The sequence below is a fragment of the Oncorhynchus kisutch genome, linkage group LG22 (assembly GCF_002021735.2).
Source record: "Oncorhynchus kisutch isolate 150728-3 linkage group LG22, Okis_V2, whole genome shotgun sequence".
Taxonomy (NCBI): domain Eukaryota; kingdom Metazoa; phylum Chordata; class Actinopteri; order Salmoniformes; family Salmonidae; genus Oncorhynchus; species Oncorhynchus kisutch.
The window spans coordinates 19,711,769-19,735,947 of record NC_034195.2 but is presented as its reverse complement, the minus strand read 5'-3'; the positions used below and the strand labels follow the sequence as shown (position 1 = coordinate 19,735,947).

Sequence of the window (24,179 nt, the reverse complement as noted above, 5' to 3'; positions counted from 1 at the left end):
CTAAATTGCACACCGCAAATATTCAACCAACTTTTTGAATACGTGGTTTGCATACCCATTGTTGCATACCCATTGTTGCATACCCATTGTTGCATACCCATTGTTGCATACCCATTGTTGCATACCCATTGTTGCATACCCATTGTTGCATACCCATTGTTTTTTGAAAACATCTCAATAATAATACACTTTCAAAAAGCGAATTGTGAAGCAAAAACGAACATGACCAGCTAAAAACATTCACTGGCAACCTAAAAACGGCGTCGCACTGCCAAGTCAAAGTGCTTCGGTCACCGTTTTAAGGCCCACTTAGGAATTACTTTCAGTGCCTGACTTGGGCAGGAGCTTACCGGGAACTGAGTCCTGGCACCTCAAATGTTCTACTCCTTGAGTTCCTGCACCTCTTATAGAATATTAGCTCAAACCTATTGTGGGGTTCCTGCACCTAAATATAAACAGTACCCAAAATGAGTACCGGCAGAGATGGGTCATATGTCACATTTCCCTCCCTGCCTGGATGCATCAACATGTTTTGTCTTTAAAAAAAATGATAATTAAAGAACAACTTAACAAAGTCAAAGCAAATCTTTAACTTATTTAACCCACACATTCGGTTCTAGGATATGAGCAGCAATACTAAACTATGTTTACAAAGCAGACTTGGTATCACTAAGACGATAGGGCGAGGACCTCGCCACCAGCACAGACAACACACGGCCATTATATATCCATGTTCAGATAGACCAGACGGTCTGGTTTAACACACAGGGTGAACATGGACAACCAGCTTTACCGGGAGGTACCGCCTGCATGTTTAAACAGAGTCTAACAGGTTTGCCACATAATCTAGTAACAGTGTTATGTCTCCGGCCCAGCCACCCTTGTGACACGTGGGCGCCTCATACCCCGTGTAAATCGAATGAAACATGCTCGAACCCAAACAAAGCACCAACATGCAATTATCCAGCACAGCCCTACAACCCACCCTCATCGTCACAGAGAACAGACTAGGCCTCTATCTATCACTCACTCAACCCAATGTTATGTACACATACATCTTACGATCTATCTATATAATGAATGCAATTCTCTCTTTTATTCTTAGGTTCCTTTAATCCAAATATTTCAACAACACTATATAATTTACATGTCACCAAAATATAACTTTTAATTAGCAATAGAAAATAGCCATAATATGTTTTGATGCTTTGAATCCATTTCCTCAGATGCAGCAGACAGATTTGGGATTAAAGTGGAGTACTTACATACAGCGGAGCTTGCTGTGGATTTAGTTTCATGACACTGGACACTGTGGAGAGAGGAGAGAGACCATCAGTGTTGCAGTAGTAAACCCAGAAGCAGAGGGCAGCATGAGGTAAGCAGCCATTATACAGCCTCACGCTACCACTTCTCTGTATCAGTCCACACAATCGGCCAACAGCCTGAGTCAGCCCACGGATGGCGGTTTGGCCTGCAGCAACACCAGGCTTGGGATCAGACGAGGCATTTAACAGACAAAAATCAGGCCTTAATAACCATAATTAAGAGCACATTACAGTAACTTAGTTGCCTGGGCCTTTAATGGCCACCCTGTTTCTCCTTTTCCCCTTTTCTCTAAACTAAGGCGTCTAGCTGGTGGGTCGTTTCATATGATTCCGTTCACTTGTTGACTGCACCCCTTTTGATTCGAAACGAAGCCATCCATACATGTTTGACCATCGTAGAAGTGGTCAGAAAGTTACTTTTTGAACCGAACTGCTAAAACATTCAGGAGATTGAGGTGCTCAAAGTTAGAGGTGCTCAAAGTTAGGCCATGTTGCATAAAACCCACCCCACCATTAGACAACATGTCTTCACCACTGAAAAATATAAAACGGTTGAGTCTGATACCAATGTGAAAGCTTACAAACAGGGTTGTTAAACTATTTGATGATTTATTGAGAAGAGAGAGAAAAAAGTGTTTTAATGAAACTTGTGTCATAATCTGAGGTGTTTGTGTTGTGCCTTCCATCGGTTGAGACACAGCATACTCTTGAATCCAAGATGGGTGTCGCGTATTGGCTGATAAATGGACTCAAATGTGAATAAACTTTCAAATGGTACCACAAAGATGGTTGGAGGTCCACACATCAGAGAATGTTGACTTAAGTAGGAATATCCATTGTTTCTAAATCAAAACAGTCACTCCTCCACGGGAACCGTATTGAAATCACAGAAATATAGACAATAGAATAGACATCTCCATTCAATTTGGCATTTGATGGTGGATGGACCAGCGGCCATCTTTCCGGTAGTAATTGGAAGTAAAAGTTTCAATTCAATTTATATTTCAATGGTGTACCAGCAAAATTGCAGTGGTCTGAAGACTTAAGACTGAAATGACACCTTGAACTCAAGAGTATGCTGCATCTCAACCGTTGGCGGTCACAACACGAACACCTCAGACGACGTAACATGGATGATATGGTGGGGTGGGTTTTATGCAAACTGGGTCCATTTGGAGGCTCTCTATCTCCTGAATGTTTTGTCATTCAGGTCCAAAAAGTCCCTTCCTGACCACTTCTACCACTCAGCACATGAAAGGTCTCATTCAAATCAAAAGGGGTGCAGTCAGAAAGTAAATGAAATCATATGGAACGACCCTGCCTTCTTTCTCTGTGTAGAACGCTGCAGACTGAGAGAGAGACAATTCCTGAGGTTTGGGCTTTTGTTGTTGATGAATAAGGTCTAAATAGTTTAGTATTTTGTGAGCTGTTTTTATTGCCTGGCTACCCAGACTCCTTGCTCCCGCCAAACACTACGCCACGCCCACGGACGTTAGTTTCTTCTCTGGCAATGAGTCTGGATCTGAGTACCTCCCGACCCTTCACCGAATGTGAACACATTCTGGGCCATCTGATAGGTCCAGAAAACGATGGGTTGGGCCAGAGCAGAACACACAAGCGTTGATAGGTTAGAGATGATCCAATCGATGATGACTTTGTTTGCTACAACGCCCCTCGTCAGCACAAACAACTTCAAGACTGGCACTCTCAGACTAAAGTACACTATATATAAAAAGGTATGTGGACACCCCTTCAAATGAGTGGACTCAGCTATTTCAGCCACGCCCATTGCTGACAGGTGTATAAAATCGAGCACACCGCCATGCAATCTCCATAGATAAACATTAGCAGCAGATTGGCCTTACAGAAGAGCTGAGTGACATTCAGTGTTGCACCGTCATAGGATAACAACTTTCCAACAAGTCAGTTTGTCACATTTCTGCCCTGCTAGAGATGCCCCAGTCAACTGTAAGCGCTGTTATTGTGAAGTGGAATTGGTAGGCCACACAAGCTCACAGAACGGGACTGCAGGGTGCTGAAGCGCGTACAAATCGTCTGTCCTCTGTAGCAACACTCACCACTGAGTTCCAAACTGCCTCTGGAAGCAACGTCAGCACAATAACTGTTCATCGGGAACTTCATAAAATGGGTTTCCATGGCCGAACAGCCGCACACAAGCCTAAGATCACCATGTGCAATGCCAAGTGTCGGCTAGAGTGGTGTAAAGCTCACCACCATTGGACTCTGGAGCAGTGGAAACGCGGCCTCTGGAGTGATGAATCACGCTTCACCCTCTGGCAGTCCGATGTACAAATCTGGGATTGGTAGAAGCCAATTGGTAGAAGCCAAACTTGCCCCAATGCATATTGCCAACTGTAAAGTTTGGTAGAGGAGGAATAATGGTCTGGGGCTGTTTTTCATGGTTGGGCTAGGCCCCTTAGTACAGCATACAATGACATTCTAGACAATTTTGTGCTTCCAACTTTGTGGCAACAGTTTGGGGAAGGCCCTTTGTTGTTTCAGCAAGACAATACCTCCGTGCACAAAGCGAGGTCCATACAGAAATGGCTTCTCGAGATCATTGTGGAAGAACTTGACTGGCCTGCTCAAAGCCCTGATCTCAACCCCATCAAGCACCTTTGGGATGAATTGGAATGCCAACTGTGAGCCAGGCCTAATCCCCAACATCAGTGCCGACCTCACTAATGCTCTTGTGGCTGAATGGAAGCAAGTCCCCGCAGCAATGTTCCAACATCTAGTGGAAAGTCTTCCCAGAAGAGTGGAGGCTGTTATAGTAGCAAAGGGGGGACCAACTCCATATTAATGCCCATGGTTTTGGAATGAGATGTTCGACGAGCAGGTGTCCACCTATTTTTGGTCATGTAGTGAGTGTAGCGAACGACAGAGCAGCGGAATAATTTAATGTGAGTCGTCAGGCTACTGTTTTCATGGACTGGAGGTTTAATACATGTCTGTGTAGATGTGGTGGAACTTCACTCCTTTGAGCAGGCGATTCCTTTGCCTCAGTTTCATGTAAAATCTCAGATCCAAAATGATTGGCACCCTTGATAAAGATGACCAAAAAAGACTATTAAATAAATAATACAACTACTGATCTATACTGTATGCTACAAAAATGCAATCAAAAATATACAATAATATACTTTTTTTCAATCATATAATATTGCTCAGTATTTGTATTATTTATTTTATAGTCTTATTTTTTGCTCGTCGTTATCATTGGTGCAAATAATTATGGGCCTGACTGAAGTGCGAAATGAAAACAAAATCATCATCACCAAAATCATAATCATGTAATAACCTGATCCAAAGTCAGCTGGTCTGTGTGATGTGGCTCTGTTCAAAGCAGCAACAGGAAGTGTCTCCATTGAGAAGTGAACAGAGAGGCCTAACAGTCCTGGCTGGCACGAGCCCTGCCATTCATCCCAAACATGTCACTTTGCATTACAAGTAGAGTCTCATAGATATGAACAGGAAGACAGGCAGAGCAACTGTGCAGGGACACTGACCACAACAGACAATGTTGCACTACAGTGAGCAATGAATATCTTCTAAGGAGACAGTCACATTACTTTTCCAACTGCAATGCTTACTTCCTCTTTAACTTTGTTTCCTCATGCACTGTGAACTCACTTTGAACTTGGACCAGTTATTATATTATCTTTGATCAATGCATAAAACCACACAAACACGCTTGAGGCTGCCTGCTTTTGTGCACAGAGTGACGCAGAAACACGCCTCACCACAGGTTTATGTTTTGAGAGAACAGAGCAGGCTGTGCTTTATTGTCACATACACCAGGTACGTGCAGTGAAATGTGTTTTACAGGCTCAGCCACAGTAGTATGGTGCCCATGGAGCAAATGAGGGTTACGTGCCTTACTCAATGGCCATTCAACCAATTTTTCACCTTGTCGGCTCGGGTATTCAAACCAGCAACCTTTCGTTTACTGGCCCAACGCTTCTGGCCCAACGCTCGCCCTTGCCATGCTGGAGTATCTCACGAGAGCTGGCGAGCGTGATACCCACCTATAACAGGGTGTTGGGGTCTAACCAGCTCTACCCGGGCCTTACACAGACTCCAACAACAACACTGAACTAGTCACCACTAACCTCTTTATTGTATCATTGGGGAAAATGTCCGCTCTTGTCAACCCATTACAGCATCCATTTCATCTGTGGAGCAACCGCTCAATGGGAGCCTAGAGCTGAGTAAATAGAAAACCCATCCTACTTATTGTTATCTTGTCCACCTTCTGTCTACTTAAGATGATAATCCACCCCCACTATTGTTTAGCAATCAGCTTCAAGTCACATTCTGCAGGGGGGAGTTTAAAGAGGCAATCTGATTATTGAGTCTCAAGTCACACGGTGTACCCATGTCCACTAACAAAATGAAAAGCGGATTTAAACAGACTTTAAACTGAATTGCAGTCTTGCAGGTGCCGGTCAGTCACATAGAGGGGCTCGCTAATCCTGCACTGTGAAGTCAAAGATCCAGCCAGAATTCCCTTCAACAACCACCAGCACAACTACACAGACCATAACTCTGCCCAACCCCCCACTCTATAAGCCACTTCTACAGCTCAAGCCCCAGCCCCACTCTGGCTTCATCAAAGCTCACATCCCAGTCCTAGCTTAACACCAACCACCCTGAGTCCCAGGCTCTGCCTCAGCCCCAGCTCTAGGCTCCAACTCCATCCCCAGCCTCAGCGCCAGGCCAACCCTCAGCCCCAGACAGGAACCAGACAGCCTGGCCTGCTGCTGCTGGCCTCACACTAAGCAGGTGCTGGTTTAACATGTAACTTGGTCCAAATACATCACCCACCTACTGAGCAGTGAAGTGATCACCATCAGCGAGGAGCATCTCTATCTCTACCAGCAGCCAGGACCAGGCAGGGACAGAGGGTGGAAGGAAGGCAGAGTGGTGAACAGTATACTCCTGAACATGGCTACAGAGGGGAGATTGAGAATGACGAAGGAAAAGAAACAGCAAAAAGAGGGGGAAAAACCCTCTAGGATGGGCCAGGAGAGTGACTGTAGCAGCGAACTGCAGAATCAGCATTACGGTTGCGGTTTTCCACACCATATCAATTTCCTAAGGCATTCACACAAAAAAAAGGGTGGGGGGAGGGGGTTGTGTGCCTTGGCTAGCTCTCTGGCACCGCTGAAACTCGACCTGTACATTTGGTCAGCTCCAAAACCCCCACAAAAAACACTATTCTAATTAGGGAGAGGACAGGACAGAACAGGAAGTGGGGGTCCGGACAACAGGAAGCTCAGAGTCAGCTCAGCATCATGAATAAATCAGGAGGAGTGAGGGGGCATCCATCATGGGGCAGGTTCTGCTCTCTATTCCTGGATCAGTTTCTAGTTCTTTCCTCAGTAAATGGGCTACTGTTGGAGTCAGACATACAGACGGGATAGAGGGATAATCAACTGCCTCTAATTATACCCACTGATCTCACCCTGACGCTCTAAGCCCTCACAGCCAGACAGAGGGACGGACACACACAGCCCTATATACCGACTGACTGACTCCCACAAAGAGCTTGAACTCTGACCTATTAAGCATCTGGACATCCCCTGGCTGTCAAAAAGCTGTGAGGAAAGGAGATGCTAGCCAAGCGTGTCTTTCAGAATTTCACACTCTACATGCTTAGAAAAAAGGATTCCAAACGTGTTCTTTGGCTGTCCCCATAGGAGAACCCTTTTTGGTTCCAGGTAGAACCCTTTTTGGTTTCAGGTAGAACCCTTTTGGGTTCCATGAAGAACCCTCTGAGAAAAGGGTTCTTCATGGAATGTAAAAGGGTTCTATCTGGAACCAAAAAAAGGTTATTCGAAGGGTTCTCCTATGAGGACAGCCGAAGAACCATATTAGGTTCTAGATGGCACCTTTTTTTTTCTAAGAGTGTACCATGCAGAATCTTTTTGTCAAAAAATCCTGAAGTTAAAACTACGTCAAAATAGCACATACAGTATAGCTAGAACAAGAGAGTGATGATAGCAGCACGATTTCCACTGTATCAAGAAACACTGTCACATGTTTCACATTAGTCGTACGTCCCCTGATTAATCCTTAAAAACAGGCCAGGGTACCTATGGTGCATGACGGAGCACTGCCTGGGGATTATTCTACATATCTAGAAAAATACCCATTATTAAGCAACAACATCCTGTGATCTTCAAAGGGAGAGAGGGGAGAGGGCCTGGCTGGGCAACGGGCTGCAATTTTTTCGCAATAGACCACAGAACACAGAAGCCTTTAGCCCAAGCAAACCAGTACTGTTTTCAATCAAAATGGCTGCTACAGTTATGCAAGCAATGCTTTTGTCAACACAACAATTATGCTTGTACTTTTGGTTTTGCAGTCTCTCATCCCAAAAATTAGCGACGGCATTAAAAAAGGACCAGTGACTCGTTCTGCACTCGAAAACATTTTAGCAAAAGGCTAGAGACTGCTTATTGGTGATAACGACGACAAGGAGTCTGACAAACCCCGACACAACTAACATATTACCTCTGTGTTTGTGTACATCCTCGGGTTGTTGTCTCAGTCTGTGTGGATGAGAGGCGTGTGTGTGGAGTTGATTTGCTCTGCAACCACAGCCCCAGTGGCCCCATAAGAACTTTAGTTTGATGAACTGTGGTGGTGGTGGTGGTGGTGAACTGGATGGGTAATCAGCAAACAGAGGACACATACCTCAGTGTCGTAGAAAGAATAGCTGGTCCACAACAAGAACTAGGTCAGTGAGTTTAACTTCATTCAGCTATCTGCTGAAATACAAAGCAGCAACACGGACTGTTTGGGCAGGTTGCAAAGTCTGTCAGGTTAGAAACCTAGAAGCAGAGTGTTCCACTAAACAAAAATGGAGAACTATGGTCAATCCCAGAACGTGTGGAGAACTGTGAGTTCAGCAGCTAAGGCCAGAGCCAAACACCCATTTGTTTAGTCTGGGTAAATTCGTCAAAAAACACTCTTCAGCTCTACCTCGGCTCCCTGGTCTCTGTTAGGGGGGAATTAACTGCACTTAAACTGTCTCCTCTTAATAAAATCATAAAGCACAACAGTTCTGGCGCACAACTAACATACCGCAAATCAAAGGCGAGGGAGGACCCTAGTAGTAAGTCTAGGGAGAAGAGACAGCATTAATGTAGTGTAGTTTCAGCCTAGGTAAGCCAATTCCCTGTTGCACCACACAATTACCAGGGAAGGATATTATTGTGTGGATGTGGATGATGCTAAGACTGCACCATGAATGACATGAAGCCTGAAATAGGATAAGGTGATTACGGATTAGCTGGCTACTTGCTAACCCATTCATTACATTACATTTGATTAGCTTTAACCCTCCGTCATCTGCACACGTAGTAATTATATGAAAAGCATGGCAGCTATGAGGTATCCTGGTGTCAGAGCACGGCTGGAGCCCTGGTGGAGACTCTCAGGCTGTTATATGTCCATGCCTCCGTCATGGTGGAGACTCTCAGGCTGTTATATGTCCATGCCTCCGTCATGGTGGAGACTCTCAGGCTGTTATATGTCCATGCCTCCGTCATGGTGGAGGAATGCGTGAACAATCTGAGCTACAGGGGCTGATGCTCATTCACAAGGGCCTGCAGAAATAGTCTGGATGTCAATGTCCCCTTCCTGGTGGTTTTGGACTATGTGTGTGTGTGTGTGTGTGTGGCTACAGAGCTGACTCAGAGGGATAACAGTACATGGAGGGCTGGATCGCGTACACACACACCCCTTGTGGCACCAACAGGATGTAGCATGTGGGACAGTCTCTAGGGGACTTCCCCCTGGAACATGAGAAAGCCTTTGTACTGTGGGCCAGTCAGGCCCTCTGAGAGGTCAGGGGTCATGTGCAGCTAAGGTCATCCCCCGAAGGCAGATAGATAGCAGCATTACACAACTGGTTACGTAGCTTATACCAATATGCAGGAAAACAGGCATGACAAAGGATATGGGCTATTTGTGTTTCTCTTAATCAAAGCCTGGATGTGTCTCTATGAACAAGCAGTCATGCGGTAGGAACACACCATTAAGTTACATAATGGTTACCTTAAGGAACCATTCACTAGGGAAATACCAGCTTAACTGAACACCTTCAAAGCTCTCCAGCTTATCTACTCTACCATGACAGGTTTCCAATTTTGGCAAATAATGTTTCATGCATTCAATACCTTTTTTTGATCTATTACACTTGTTTACCATCGACTGTGGGATTCACAGTCTACTTAATGCCATGCTAGCGTCTGTCTGTCACTCAAAGAGATATTGAAGCGGCCAACAGTTCATGTAAACTTTCATGTTCTGGAAAGTAGACTCCCTAGCCTTACCTGATACCACTGGCGCCACTGTGACCCAGGTAATAGCAAGGTCATCTTTCTACCACACACACCAAATAACAAACAGACAGACCATGTATTCTACAGCGACACTTGCGTTGCTGCAAGCAGAATGCAAACGGCGCCGGGCTGAAAAATGACGGCAAACATCTGGGATTTTCTCTTAACAGCTGATCAGAGAGTTATGATATCGTTACGAAGCTTAAAATCTTCTCTTTTCTACCGTATAGATCTTAAATGTGTATTCTGTGGTCCTGTTAATGATAGAGCAAGTTACATATGTTTTACACATTTGTAATAAAACAGTTATTCTCATGTTCATTCACCTGTGACCTGCTAATTGCAAATGTAAATTAAATCCATTCGTCTACTTTTCTGGATGAAGGGAAAATTGTTTGAGGTGCATATATCCATTTTGTCAGGTTATTGTTTATGCTAACTACCCATTGGGCACAGACGTCATATCAACCTCTAGTTTTTATTTACATTTGGTTCAGCTAACGTGAATTCAACGTGAAATTAACAAAACATTTCACCATGTTATTGGATTTAGGTTCAAAGTTGGGTGACAAAAACCACCAAATTCCTTTACTTTGATGACTTTTTGCATATCCAATCCGTTTTCCACATTGATTCAACGTCATTAGATCGATTTTTTTTTTATTACGTGGAAACAACGTTGGTGCAACCAGTTTTTGCCCAGTGGGTAGCTAGCTTCGTTAATGTTAGTTGTCACTCAGGGGATGCCAGCGTCAAACTATGTAGAGACGCCCATGACCACTGAGAGGAAGAGCCGAGTATCTCTGACGACCAACCTTTTTAAGGCTACACGCAAGCGCAAACTATGAAATCACTCAATTAAATGAATGTAGGAGTCAGGAATGCGCGTGTGTAACAACTATTTTTATGCATTTCAATGAAGGGGAAGGTAGGCACTGCATACAGCAATCAGCAATGTTGCCTGTTGCCCCTCCTGAGGTTTTGATGCAGTTTTAGCAAATATGGGGATTTTGAGCATACCGACCACCAGAATCTTTGAGGTAAAAACAATGTAACATTTATATATCATTTTCTTTTTTATTTGGCTTTTCATAACAGCTATTTTGATTAAATTATGACAAGACAGAGACTGCATGTCACCAAAGTTTCCTAAAATCTTTTGGAGGACTGAGCAAATTTCAGGTTTGCCCGGGCGCAAACATGATTATTGTTCAAATGTGTTTACTGTGAACACTGAGGCTGTACCCATTTTAAGTTACAGTTTTATACACTTTTTTTCAAATTACGCCTAAAATGACATACCCAAATCTAACTGCCTGTATGTAGCTCAGGACCTGAAGCAAGAATATGGCAGCAGTGTATGTGCAAAGTTTTAGACTGATTCAATGAACCATTTCATTTCTGTTCAAAATGTTGTCTCAAGAATGCCCAAATGTGCCTAATTGGTTTATTAATACATTTTCAAGTTCATAACTGTGCGCTCTCCTCAAACAATAGCATGGTATTCTTTCACTGTAATAGCTACTGAAAATTGGACAGTGCAGTTAGATTAACAACAATTTAAGCTTTCTGCCCATATCAGATCTGTCTATGTCCTGGGAAATGTTCTTGTTACTTACAATCTCATGCTAATCACATTAGCCTACGTTAGCTTAACCATCCCGCGCAGTGGGGGGAGGGGCGATCCCGTAGAGGTCAACAGTGGCCAAGTAGGCTGCTGTGACTATTTGATCATCATGTAGGACTACCAGGGTGGACTAAAATAAAATAAACTATGGAGATAAATGCATCCCATAACATTTTAACATGGAAATAGCTGTTCTGGCAGCAAATGTGTGGTGTTCAATGTAGGCCAACATCCCTTAAGACATTCAAAAAAAGCTCTTTACCTAACTCGCTTTTCAAAGATGACTAGAAATACACACATTTTGTGCTCTTGCAGGAAGCAACCACTCCCTAATTGTTGACTAGAAACGACCCATAACTGGGATAATAATTCACTAACTAGCAAAGAATATGAACAAATGTGCACAGGTGGGTAGATGCAGCTCTGGTTTTGATATCAAAACATGCGCATCTACTTGCGACCACTAATGCTTAAAAATCAGAGTATGTGACGAGGATCGGAGCTGGAGCGAGATTCCCGAAGGCTGATGCGTCGGCCTTCTCGCCCACTCCAATATAAATATTTTCAGCGAGAAACTGATAGAACACACAGGTGCAAAATCAAGGTGGCTTACAAAGATGAGGAGGACCAAGACCAAGAGAGAGAGTGCAGTGATGTAGAGTCCACAACTAAAGAATCATTGTGGAATCTGAAAAGACACCTATCCCCAAAGCATGATGGCGTACTTACCGCATGCACATGCTAAAAGAAAGGAACGAGGTTGGTAGATAACTAAGTGTGTCATTGTTGCAAAGTTTTTAGTTTCCTTCATGTTTGTTATATTATCTATACAATAAGCCATAATTGATTTTGGCCCAATAGACCTGTCATCTTCCAACATTCAAGGAGCTCTCCGTTTTGATTGGGTTATTTTGCCTAAAAACCTTAAGGCCGACGTATAGAAGAAATAACAACTCCGCATCCCTGCCCAGCCTGGCAAGAGTGACCAAAAGGGTGTTTAGCATCCCCAGTGGCTCTGCAGGTGTGGAGAGGATATGCTCTACTGCTGACCTGCTCTCCAGGCACCATCGCATGAGCCTGAAGCTACACACTCTGGCCAAACACATCTTTCTAAAAAAAACAAGTATTCAAAGGCACTGTATACTGAGCCTAATAATGATTTTTGTTTTTGTTTCATTTGTGTTTAATTCTAATTATAAACTGGGTGGTTCGAGCCCTGAATGCTGATTGGCTGACAGCCATGGTATATCAGACTGTATACCACGGGTATGACAAAACATTTATTTGTACTGCTCTAATCACATTGGTAGTCAGTTTATAATAGCAATAAGGCACCTTGGGGGTTTGTGGTATATGGCCAACATACCACAGCTAAGGGCTGGGCACTCCGCTTCGCATCGTGCACAAGAATAACCCTTAGCCATGGTATATTGGACATATACCACACCCCCTCGTGCCTTACTGCTTAAGTAAGTCACAGCCTATGTGCACAATTTATAGACTATAATGATTTAATACAACAAAATGTTGTTGAAATGCTGAGTGCTTAATGTCCCTGACTCCCTACCAGCCTAGTGTGTCGCACTCGCAAGTGTATTTCACAATGCATTTCTTTGTAGGCTATAGCATTGAAATAATTGAAATAATATAGCCTAAAAGCTTGTAGGTCCTTCTTAGGCTCCCTGTCTGTCTCCTGACCTATTTAGATAGTTAATATGCTGTTTAATATAACATATAACCAATTTGAAATGATGAGCGCTTCCTACATTCACCTTTTCAAGTTTATTAAAAAATACCTTTAATTCAAATCGTGTGGTTTGGTTTCAATGCTTCAAAACCTAATGGTAGGTCCAGGTAGAAACAAAAAAAGATGGGTGTTGGTTAAATTGTTATTTGAATTCATTTTAATCTCAATTTGGAGCGTCAGTTTTCTTTCCTGTGAGCGTGGAGTGGTTTTTAGTGGAGCCGTTGGCCTGAGCATTTGCGCAAACACCGCTTGAACGAGATTTCTGATCACTCAACTCTGCTCACATACTCCACTATAAACACAGTCCAGTTCAAAGTGAATGGCACAGATCCATATATGGCAATGGCTATTTGCATAAAAGCCTACTGCCACTCTGATTGGTTATGGCACACCGGTCTGTGTAGAGTACGGGCCTGAGTCCTGCCTGTCAATGAATCCTACTCCAAAAAGAATCCTACTCCAATGCGCTTTGCCTACAAGAAAATCTCACGCACAGTTCGTTTTGCATACTAAGCCTTGAATAATTAATTTCGTTTCGGAATGTTTCATTGAAAGTGGCCAATATTGGGTTGATTCGAGCACAATTCCCACAGTATAGCGAAACATTGATGGTGTTAACTAAAGGGGAAAACTTTAGAAAATTGAGTGAAGTTCAATCTCGGCACGGGTTGATATTTCTTCTGTGTGGCAGTCCGCAGCTTAGAGGGAACATTGCACTTCACTTATCATGGAGCTCAACCAATCAGCTGTCTCACTGTTGAAGTCTTCATGCCGACAAAAGCAGCTTGGACATTATAACTGACTGTTTGGAGATCCCTGCTGCAAGTCAATCCCCGGGATTTCTAATTGGAGCCCCAGTCATTCCGAGGTTTAGGGAACTGAACTGCTGGCAAAATCAGAAGGGAATATATTATGGCTACAGCTGGGATGGGATTATGATGTAGAAAGGCCAAGAGTGGTTTCAGATACATTAAATGTCTTCAGAATTACCCAACAACTGGTGATTCATCTCGCTGCGCTGTGAGTGCATTTTGTAAAACAATAGTGTCTAATCAGTCCTCACATCAATAGCCCCATAAAAACACTAAACAGCCAGTTACCACGGAGATAAGAGTCGAGCAGAAATAGCCCCACGCTCGCTGTGTTTAAATCTGTCTAAATCTGTCTAAACAAGCCTTCTCAGTTTGGGGTGAGGGACTGTGTGTGACTGTGGGTGTTCTGATGGGGGTGGGGTACAGGCATGTGTTCAGGTCAGGAGGGTGGAGGAGGGTGGTATGATCGAGTGGAAGTTTAACCAGAGGCCCGGTTAATGCTCCCCTCAACGGCTCACCTCATCTCTAAAGAGTCATGTTTATATGGCAGGCATTCAGTGTAAAAAAATAAAAAACTATTTTAGTTTATAACGTGCTGCAAAAATAAACGGAGACATCTTTTGAAGTAAACCTTCTTAAAAAGGTTTGGCATTTGAGTGGCTCCTCTGAACCAGTGAAGGGTTCTGGTGGAATGCATACCAAGGATGGAGAACACTCAAGAGCAGACGGAGTATTTAAGGGGCCTGATAACAGCTTGGCCCTGAAGATGGCGGTGCCCAAATACAGAGATTGCTAAGAGCCTGTTGAGAGGTTTTCATGCATGTGAGGAGCACTAAAGAAAGCGAGACTCTGGGGAAGCTAGAGGAGGTGGGGGGAGTTAAGACCAGAATCTGCCCCTGATTTAAACTGCAGTTTAAACCATCCAAAACGTAGCTCTCCTGCTGTAACAGGTTGTCCTCAAGGCGGGATCGAGGAGCAATAGAGGTTTGCTATTGGATGAGAGGATCAGCCTGCCTGTGCCCTGCTTTAATAGATATCAGGATATGTACCACAACATTTTACCTGGCCTCCACAGATACAGCTGTGACCGGCAAGCAGAGCCCGAACAACTCACAGACCCAGAGGGGGGGGGGTCCAGGTTTCCACAACTTGTTTTAATGAGCAGTTATGTGAAGCTGACACAGCCTTTCTCTGCAGTCTGAACAAAACATACCCCCATCAGGAGACTCCCTCCACAGCAAGGAATCAAACGTTTGTGGATGAGAGAATTTAGGACACGAGGGAGAGACACATTTTTCCCTGAAACTAAACTTCCAGGCTTTAACTTGAGCCTTGCTCTTAGCAACCATTCTGCTCCGATAAACACAGAGGAAAACCCCGTCCCAAGAGCGGTACATTCAGCCAAGCAGGAAGACGGGCCTATTGAGAAGAACTAGTGAACTAAATCAGAATATGGCCTGTTGTTTGTGAAAAACAAAGCTCTTCATTCGCATAGTTGTAAAATCTCAAATACCTTGTTAAAAAGTACCTGTCCGGTTAAAGTGCGGTAAACAACATCATAACTTCATTATCACTTTCTACACCGGAATGACATTCTGCTAGATCATTTCCCAGGAACGGCTGCTCTCCACCAGGATGTGAATAACCACTGTTTGTAGCAGGAGAAAGGATCTCTCAGCTCCATCCACCAGAACTATGACAGTAACACCATCACACCACAACAATCAGATATTAGGGAACCACATCATTGTGCACAGCGGGCCGACCCGGAGTGTGAGTAGTGAGGGTTTAGAGACAGGGCTTAGTGCAGTATTGTCTGTAAACAAACCCAGTCTGATAACACAATGACACTCCTCCCGGTCAGTCCCAGGCAGCTAGGACCGCTCCATAGGCAACACTCTGGCAGAAAGACAGAGAGCTGCAGCTCATTCAGAGAAGCACAGACATGCAGGCAGGGGGTCGGATTGACAATCCCCATCCACCTCTCTACACTGACTGTCATCAGTCTGAGGTGAAAAATAAAACACTGGTATCAGAATAAAAAAAAGCTTCTAGTAACTGATACAAGTGTCAGCCAGCCATAACATGGTGCCCCAAACTGAGCCCTAGCTGCCTGTCTGCCTGCCTTCTTAATGTGGCTTAATGAGATGTGGGAACGAGAGGCTAAAGAAAGAAAGATGTTCTATTACAGGTCAATGTTCTATTACAGGTCCTGACTGAGACCATAATACCTGAAGGCCGGGGTAGAGGGCAGTCGTACATCTTTAACGAGAGGAGAGGATGTTTTATCACCTGCTGCTGGTTCGTCTTATCACACCAGCCTATCAGGCCCTGAAAAGGCCTATTGTACAAACCTGCCACGGTATTTACACTGCGTCTTCTTTACTAGTTAACCAAGGCTTAATAAACATCCATGTATAGTCCACATCAGTAGTTAACTCCAATGTGGTTCACAGGATGTACAAAGGTCATTTGGATGAATGATTTGACTTCACAGAAGGACTAAACTCTCCAAACTCCTGATATGAGACTATGATGCGCAGTGGAACATGAAATAGTGCTAATTAAAAGTAATTATCAACACATAGCCATTTCCTGCGAGGAGAGTAATCTGAAATCTCTTACTAAGCCCATGCCCACGCCCAAACGCTAAATATGGCCTCTGCTCTAATGGACATACCCAAAAAGACACCCAAAATCAATTCAAATATTTATACTGTAAAAATATGAAATTGAGTTGCTGCGGATTAAGTAACAAAGTGGGTGTAGTGAATTCATACCATACCAAATAAAAAAGACAAAAAAAATGCCCTTTACTGACCTAACCTTTAAGAAAAATAGAAACATGAGTGTTATTACTGATAACACAACAGAAATGGTCATGTCTACGGGGTTCACTGCACACTGGCTACAAAAGGGACACTGTTAACTAATAGCAACAATCCCTTTCAACATGACTTTATTTTCTCTCAAATATAATCATGACCTATGCCACCACAGTGCATGACAAAGGCAGATAGAGGCTGAGCAGGTGGAGGTGAAGGCTACAGTAATGATGTGGACCTGGAAAGGACAGGCCCAGCTTGCACACTGCTGCTCTCCTCACACGCAGGCACATCATCATTAAAAGTGCAGATGTGGGATCAACTCATACAAGGGATGACAAGTTGGAAAGGAGGACGAAGAGCCTTTCCTCTCAGGGGTTACTGAAGGTTACTAAAGTTCATGGCAAGGTTCTGCTTTGACAGTATCTTTGCACTTTAAAACTCTGGCCACTGGCAGGTCTGAGTGATTTTCATGACTTGTTTTCCATCCATTTTCACAAAAACCTCAACGAAAATGACTGTATTTGAAATACACATATCGAACGCAGACTTAACTTCCCCATTAAACAAGCAAACAAAAAAAGCAACCAGGCAGTGTTTGAGGAACCTGTGTGAGTGTTCGAAGCAGGCGCTGACTCCAGAGGAAACTGTGTGAGTGTTTGAAGCAGGCGCGGACTCCAGAGGAACCTGTGTGAGTGTTTGAAGCAGGCGCGGACTCCAGAGGAACCTGTGTGAGTGTTTGAAGCAGGCGCGGACTCCAGAGGAACCTGTGTGAGTGTTTGAAGCAGGCGCGGACTCCAGAGGAACCTGTGTGAGTGTTTGAAGCAGGCGCGGACTCCAGAGGAACCTGTGTGAGTGTTTGAAGCAGGCGCGGACTCCAGAGGAACCTGTGTGAGTGTTTGAAGCAGGCGCGGACTCCAGAGGAACCTGTGTGACTGTTTGAAGCAGGCGCGGACTCCAGAGGAACCTGTGTGAGTGTTTGAAGCAGGCGCGGACTCGAGAGGAACCTGTGTGAGTGTTTGAAGCAGGCGCGGACTCCAGAGGAACCTGTGTGAGTGTTTGAAGCAGGCGCGGACTCGAGAGGAACCTGTGTGAGTGTTTGGCCGACCAGGCGGCAATATACTCTGTTTACAGAAGGGATAAATATGTTGATGGTGATGAGGGGGAGATAAATGCTGTGATGTCACAGGGGAGAGGGGGAGAGCAGGCCAGCCACAGGCAGGTGTGTCAACAGCACTGGAGTGCCTGGGACATGTGCTGTTGGTGGCCTTCTCTGGAACAGACTTGGCTTGGTTAACACCTGCTCCCTTCTGAACAGTTGAGGGCACTTCTGTAAACCCAGCTGTTTACAAAGGAAAGATTGAAACGGAGGATCTGGACAGAGTTATTCATGTTTATTATGATGATACTGTAGTAATCGAGCAGATCCCGGAAGTGCAGAGTTTAATTTGACGCAGCAAAATGTCAGAGGTAGACCTCGAGCCTCTGTCTGTTTGCAATCAATGTCCTCCACTAGAACACATGGTACAATCCAAGTGAGACACTGACTCAACACAAAAAAAGGCTAATTTGGTTAGCTAAATCCATACTTGACTCAGTGCTATGAATAGATCTGTTGCCATCATGTTTTCAACCCTATCCAACACAGCTTCCATCTGAAGTACTGTGCTTCTATTGTCCTGTCCTTTGTTGGAGGAAATGTGCACTGCGATTGAGGGCGCAACCTTTCACGAGGGGCAGTTAGCACTAAGACAGGCATGCCTCGTATCACACCGAGACAGTTGGGCACTGGAAAACCACTTCTGAAGTCGGAGAGCAGCTTAAAACCGGAAAAGCAGGAATGATTGGAATTGTGACCATGCTTACAAAGCAGCAAAACCACAGGCATATAAGGGGAGTGAAGAGAAAACAAATCACTGGGCAGGGAAGACAGCATAAGGCCACTGAGCTCTGCGCTCAAAACACTACTTCCCTGTGAAACAGCCCAACAGCCACACGAACTGATGAAAGTTTATTAAGATTGAAAAACTGAAATATAAATAACTATCCCCAGAGGTGTTGATGATTGAGAAGCGTGGTATGGTCTCCCTCTGTGTCACTGGTCCCCTCTCTACCAGGTTACCCAGTTGGTGCCCTCTCTACCAGGTTACCCACCCCATCGCGACGTCCCCCAAAGGCTAACTCTCTAGCCCTCGCTATCTCCCTGCTTGCTAATTCGGCCTGCTAACTGCTAGCTTGTCCAGCTCCGGTCCGCTAACTGCTACCTTGTCTAGCCCGGGCCTACAAACTGTTAGCTTGTTAGCACAGGCCTGCTAACCGCCTGAATCGCCGCGTCCCAAACGCCCACCGGACCCATATTTACTTTCTATCTCTTTTGACTTTTAATTTGTTTATACCTTCCGGAAACCTGCCTCACCCAATGTGATACGGAATCGCTATTATTTTTTATTTATTTTTAGAACACACTCAAGAACCTCCAGAAGCTAACCAGCTAACTAGCTACAAGCTATTTAGTCATTGTTCGTTTTTTTAACCTGGATAACACTCGCCAGTCCAGCTTCCCTTCCCCATCCACCGCTGCCCCCTGGACACTGATCTCTTGGCTACATAGCTGATGCACGCTGGACTGTCCATAAATCACGGTACTCCATTCTGCTTGTTTGTTTTATCTGTTGGCCCCGTTGCCTAGTCTACGCCATTTTACCTGCTGTTGTTGTGCTAGCTGATTAGCTGTTGTCTCACCTACTGTTTTAGCTAGCTTTCCCAATTCAACACCTGTGATTACTGTATGCCTCGCTATATGTCTCTCTCAAATGTCAATATGCCTTGTATACTGTTGTTCAGGTTAGTTATCATTGTTTTAGTTCACAATGGAGCCCCTAGATCCACTCTTCATACCCCTGATAACTCCTTTGTCCCACCTCCCACACATGCGGTGACCTCACCCATTACTACCAGCATGTCCAGAGATACAACCTCTCTCATCATCACCCAGTGCCTGGGCTTACCTCCGCTGTACCCGCACCCCACCATACCCCTGTCTGCGCATTATGCCCTGAATATATTCTACCATGCCCAGAAACCTGCTCCTCTTATTCTCTGTCCCCAACGCTCTAGGCGACCAGTTTTGATAGCCTTTAGCCGCACCCTCATACTACTCCTTCTCTGTTCCGCGGGTGATGTGGAGGTAAACCCAGGCCCTGCATGTCCCCAGGCACCCTCATTTGTTGACTTCTGTGTTCGAAAAAGCCTTGGTTTCATGCATGTCAACATCAGAAGCCTCCTCCCTAAGTTTGTCTTACTCACTGCTTTAGCACACTCTGCTAACCCTGATGTCCTTGCTGTGTCTGAATCCTGGCTCAGGAAGGCCACCAAAAATTCAGAGATTTCCATACCCAACTATAACATCTTCTGTCAAGATAGAACCGCCAAAGGGGGAGGAGTTGCAGTTTACTGCAGAGATGGCCTGCAAAGTAATGTCATACTTTCCAGGTCCATACCCAAACAGTTCGAACTACTAATTTTGAAAATTACTCTCTCCAGAAATAAGTCTCTCACGGTTGCCGCCTGCTACCGACCCCCCTCAGCTCCCAGCTGTGCCCTGGACACCATTTGTGAATTGATCGCCCCCCATCTAGCTTCAGAGTTTGTTCTGTTAGGTGACCTAAACTGGGATATGCTTAACACCCCGCCAGTCCTACAATCTAAGCTAGATGCCCTCAATCTCACACAAATCATCAAGGAACCCACCAGGTACAACCCTAACTCTGTAAACAAGGGCACCCTCATAGACGTCATCCTGACCAACTGGCCCTCCAAATACACCTCCGCTGTCTTCAACCAGGATCTCAGCGATCACTGCCTCATTGCCTGTATCCGCTACGGAGCCGCAGTCAAACGACCACCCCTCATCACTGTCAAGCGCTCCCTAAAACACTTCTGTGAGCAGGCCTTTCTAATCGACCTGGCCCGGGTATCCTGGAAGGACATTGACCTCATCCCGTCAGTTGAGGATGCCTGGTCATTCTTTAAAAGTAACTTCCTCACCATTTTAGATAAGCATGCTCCGTTCAAAAAATGCAGAACTAAGAACAGATACAGCCCTTGGTTCACCCCAGACCTGACTGCCCTCGACCAGCACAAAAACATCCTGTGGCGGACTGCAATAGCATCGAATAGTCCCCGTGATATGCAACTGTTCAGGGAAGTCCGGAACCAATACACGCAGTCAGTCAGGAAAGCTAAGGCCAGCTTCTTCAGGCAGAAGTTTGCATCCTGTAGCTCCAACTCCAAAAAGTTCTGGGACACTGTGAAGTCCATGGAGAACAAGAGCACCTCCTCCCAGCTGCCCACTGCACTGAGGCTAGGTAACACGGTCACCACTGATAAATCCATGATTATCGAAAACTTCAATAAGCATTTCTCAACGGCTGGCCATGCCTTCCGCCTGGCTACTTCAACCTCGGCCAACAGCTCCGCCCCCCCCGCAGCTCCTCGCCCAAGCCTCTCCAGGTTCTCCTTTACCCAAATCCAGATAGCAGATGTTCTGAAAGAGCTGCAAAACCTGGACCCGTACAAATCAGCTGGGCTTGACAATCTGGACCCTCTATTTCTGAAACTATCTGCCACCATTGTCGCAACCCCTATTACCAGCCTGTTCAACCTCTCTTTCATCTCGTCTGAGATCCCCAAGGATTGGAAAGCTGCCGCAGTCATCCCCCTCTTCAAAGGGGGAGACACCCTGGACCCAAACTGTTACAGACCTATATCCATCCTGCCCTGCCTATCTAAGGTCTTCGAAAGCCAAGTCAACAAACAGGTCACTGACCATCTCGAATCCCACCGTACCTTCTCCGCTGTGCAATCTGGTTTCCGAGCCGGTCATGGGTGCACCTCAGCCACACTCAAGGTACTAAACGACATCATAACCGCCATCGATAAAAGACAGTACTGTGCAGCCGTCTTCATCGACCTCGCCAAGGCTTTCGACTCTGTCAATCACCATATTCTTATCGGCAGACTCAGTAGCCTCGGTTTTTCGGATGACTGCCTTGCCTGGTTCACCAATTACTTTGCAGACAGAGTTCAGTGTGTCAAATCGGAGGGCATGCTGTCCGGTCCTCTGGCAGTCTCTATGGGGGTGCCACAGGGTTCAATTCTCGGGCCGACTCTTTTCTCTGTGTATATCAATGATGTTGCTCTTGCTGCGGGCGATTCCCTGATCCACCTCTACGCAGACGACACCATTCTATATACTTTCGGCCCGTCTTTGGACACTGTGCTATCTAACCTCCAAACAAGCTTCAATGCCATACAACACTCCTTCCGTGGCCTCCAACTGCTCTTAAACGCTAGTAAGACCAAATGCATGCTTTTCAACCGGTCGCTGCCTGCACCTGCATGCCCGACTAGCATCACCACCCTGGATGGTTCCGACCTAGAATATGTGGACGTCTATAAGTACCTAGGTGTCTGGCTAGACTGCAAACTCTCCTTCCAGACTCATATCAAACATCTCCAATCGAAAATCAAATCAAGAGTCGGCTTTCTATTCCGCAACAAAGCCTCCTTCACTCAAGCCGCCAAGCTTACCCTAGTAAAACTGACTATCCTACCGATCCTCGACTTCGGCGATGTCATCTACAAAATGGCTTCCAACACTCTACTCAGCAAACTGGATGCAGTCTATCACAGTGCCATCCGTTTTGTCACTAAAGCACCTTATACTACCCACCACTGCGACTTGTATGCTCTAGTCGGCTGGCCCTCGCTACATATTCGTCGCCAGACCCACTGGCTCCAGGTCATCTACAAGTCTATGCTAGGTAAAGCTCCGCCTTATCTCAGCTCACTGGTCACGATGGCAACACCCATCCGTAGCACGCGCTCCAGCAGGTGTATCTCACTGATCATCCCTAAAGCCAACACCTCATTTGGCCGCCTTTCGTTCCAGTACTCTGCTGCCTGTGACTGGAACGAATTGCAAAAATCGCTGAAGTTGGAGACTTTTATCTCCCTCACCAACTTCAAACATCAGCTATCTGAGCAGCTAACCGATCGCTGCAGCTGTACATAGTCTATTGGTAAATAGCCCACCCTTTTCACCTACCTCATCCCCGTACTGTTTCTATTTATTTACTTTTCTGCTCTTCTGCACACCAATATCTCTACCTGTACATGACCATCTGATCTTTTATCACTCCAGTGTTAATCTGCAAAATTGTAATTATTTGCCTACCTCCTCATGCCTTTTGCACACATTGTATATAGACCCCCCCTTCGTTTTCTACTGTGTTATTGACTTGTTAATTGTTTACTCCATGTGTAACTCTTTGTTGTATGCTCACACTGCTATGCTTTATCTTGGCCAGGTCGCAGTTGCAAATGAGAACTTGTTCTCAACTAGCCTACCTGGTTAAATAAAGGTGAAATAAAAAAAAATAAAAAAAATAAAAATGGGTGTTTAGTCAGAAAGGCCTGTGGGGCCCAGTACTATGTTCATAGAGGTCTTTAATGTTGCCTTACCACATTGAAAATGGAGGAAACTCAGGCAGCGAACGCATTCTCCAATCATCCATTACATGCAAAGACCTCCCATGGATTTGATTTGTGTCCTGTATGTCCTCTAGACAGCCCGAGGACACCTACTATTCTACTGCTGCTGACAAGATGCCAGTACCCCATTTCCTTTAGCAGCTCAGTCCTTAAAATCACACTTCAATAAGAAAAAAAGGTCATATTTTGATCACTGAGTGAGAAAATTGGTGAGAAAACAAGACATATGGCTTAAAACTCAGACAGGATAATTCCCTATACCCCAATGTTACCCCCAATGTTACCCCAATGAAAGAACTTTCAGGTCAATCTGTGCAGGCCCTGTGGTCCGTGAGGAACCACTCTCATAAGGATTTGAAATTCCAACCCAGGCAGTAAGTGGCAGATGGACCCACTTAAGTTTCATTAAACAGAGTATTCCACTGTAAGGAATGTCAGCCACCACTTTCTCCTGTTTGACAGTTCTATTTCCAGAGCTGCAAAACACACGTAGACCTTTCCTGCAGTCAAATGACTAGTGGCCTCGTGGGTGGAACATTATTCATATCTAGCATAGTTTCATCATTAATAAACATTTCAAAACATATAACAGACAAAAAAATAGTTTTGTTATATTTCAGTCTTCTGTGATGTGTATAAAGTGTAATATTGGGATGCAAACTCAAAAATACATTTCAACTCCATATCTGACATGGTACAGAGGTGTCTTCTTTTTTGTAAGCCCATAACCATGCGTGTGAGGTGTACACTTTTGTTTCAAAACCAAGAAACACTCTGTGAACATGATTTAGTTTTTCACAAGAATGGCTGCATTGCTTTGAGCTTCATACACAAGACACACTTATTTACAGAATGCAGTGCAGCGATTGGTTTTAGGACTATTATCAAAGTACTCTATCAGTCTTTATGAACC

General features: G+C 44.9%; 1 protein-coding gene across 9 annotated transcripts in view; it reads right to left on the bottom strand.

Moving 5' to 3' along the window:
- Window positions 1-24,179, bottom strand: part of akap13 (A-kinase anchoring protein 13) — a 95,906-nt gene that overhangs the window by 70,172 nt on the left and 1,555 nt on the right. For all 9 annotated transcript variants that reach the window (XM_020456351.2, XM_020456349.2, XM_020456352.2 and 6 more), the window contains exon 2: window positions 1,266-1,309. In XM_020456351.2, the coding sequence (XP_020311940.1) occupies window positions 1,266-1,298 (33 nt within the window). In that variant the 5' untranslated portion in view covers window positions 1,299-1,309. The remainder of the gene's footprint in view (window positions 1-1,265; window positions 1,310-24,179) is intronic.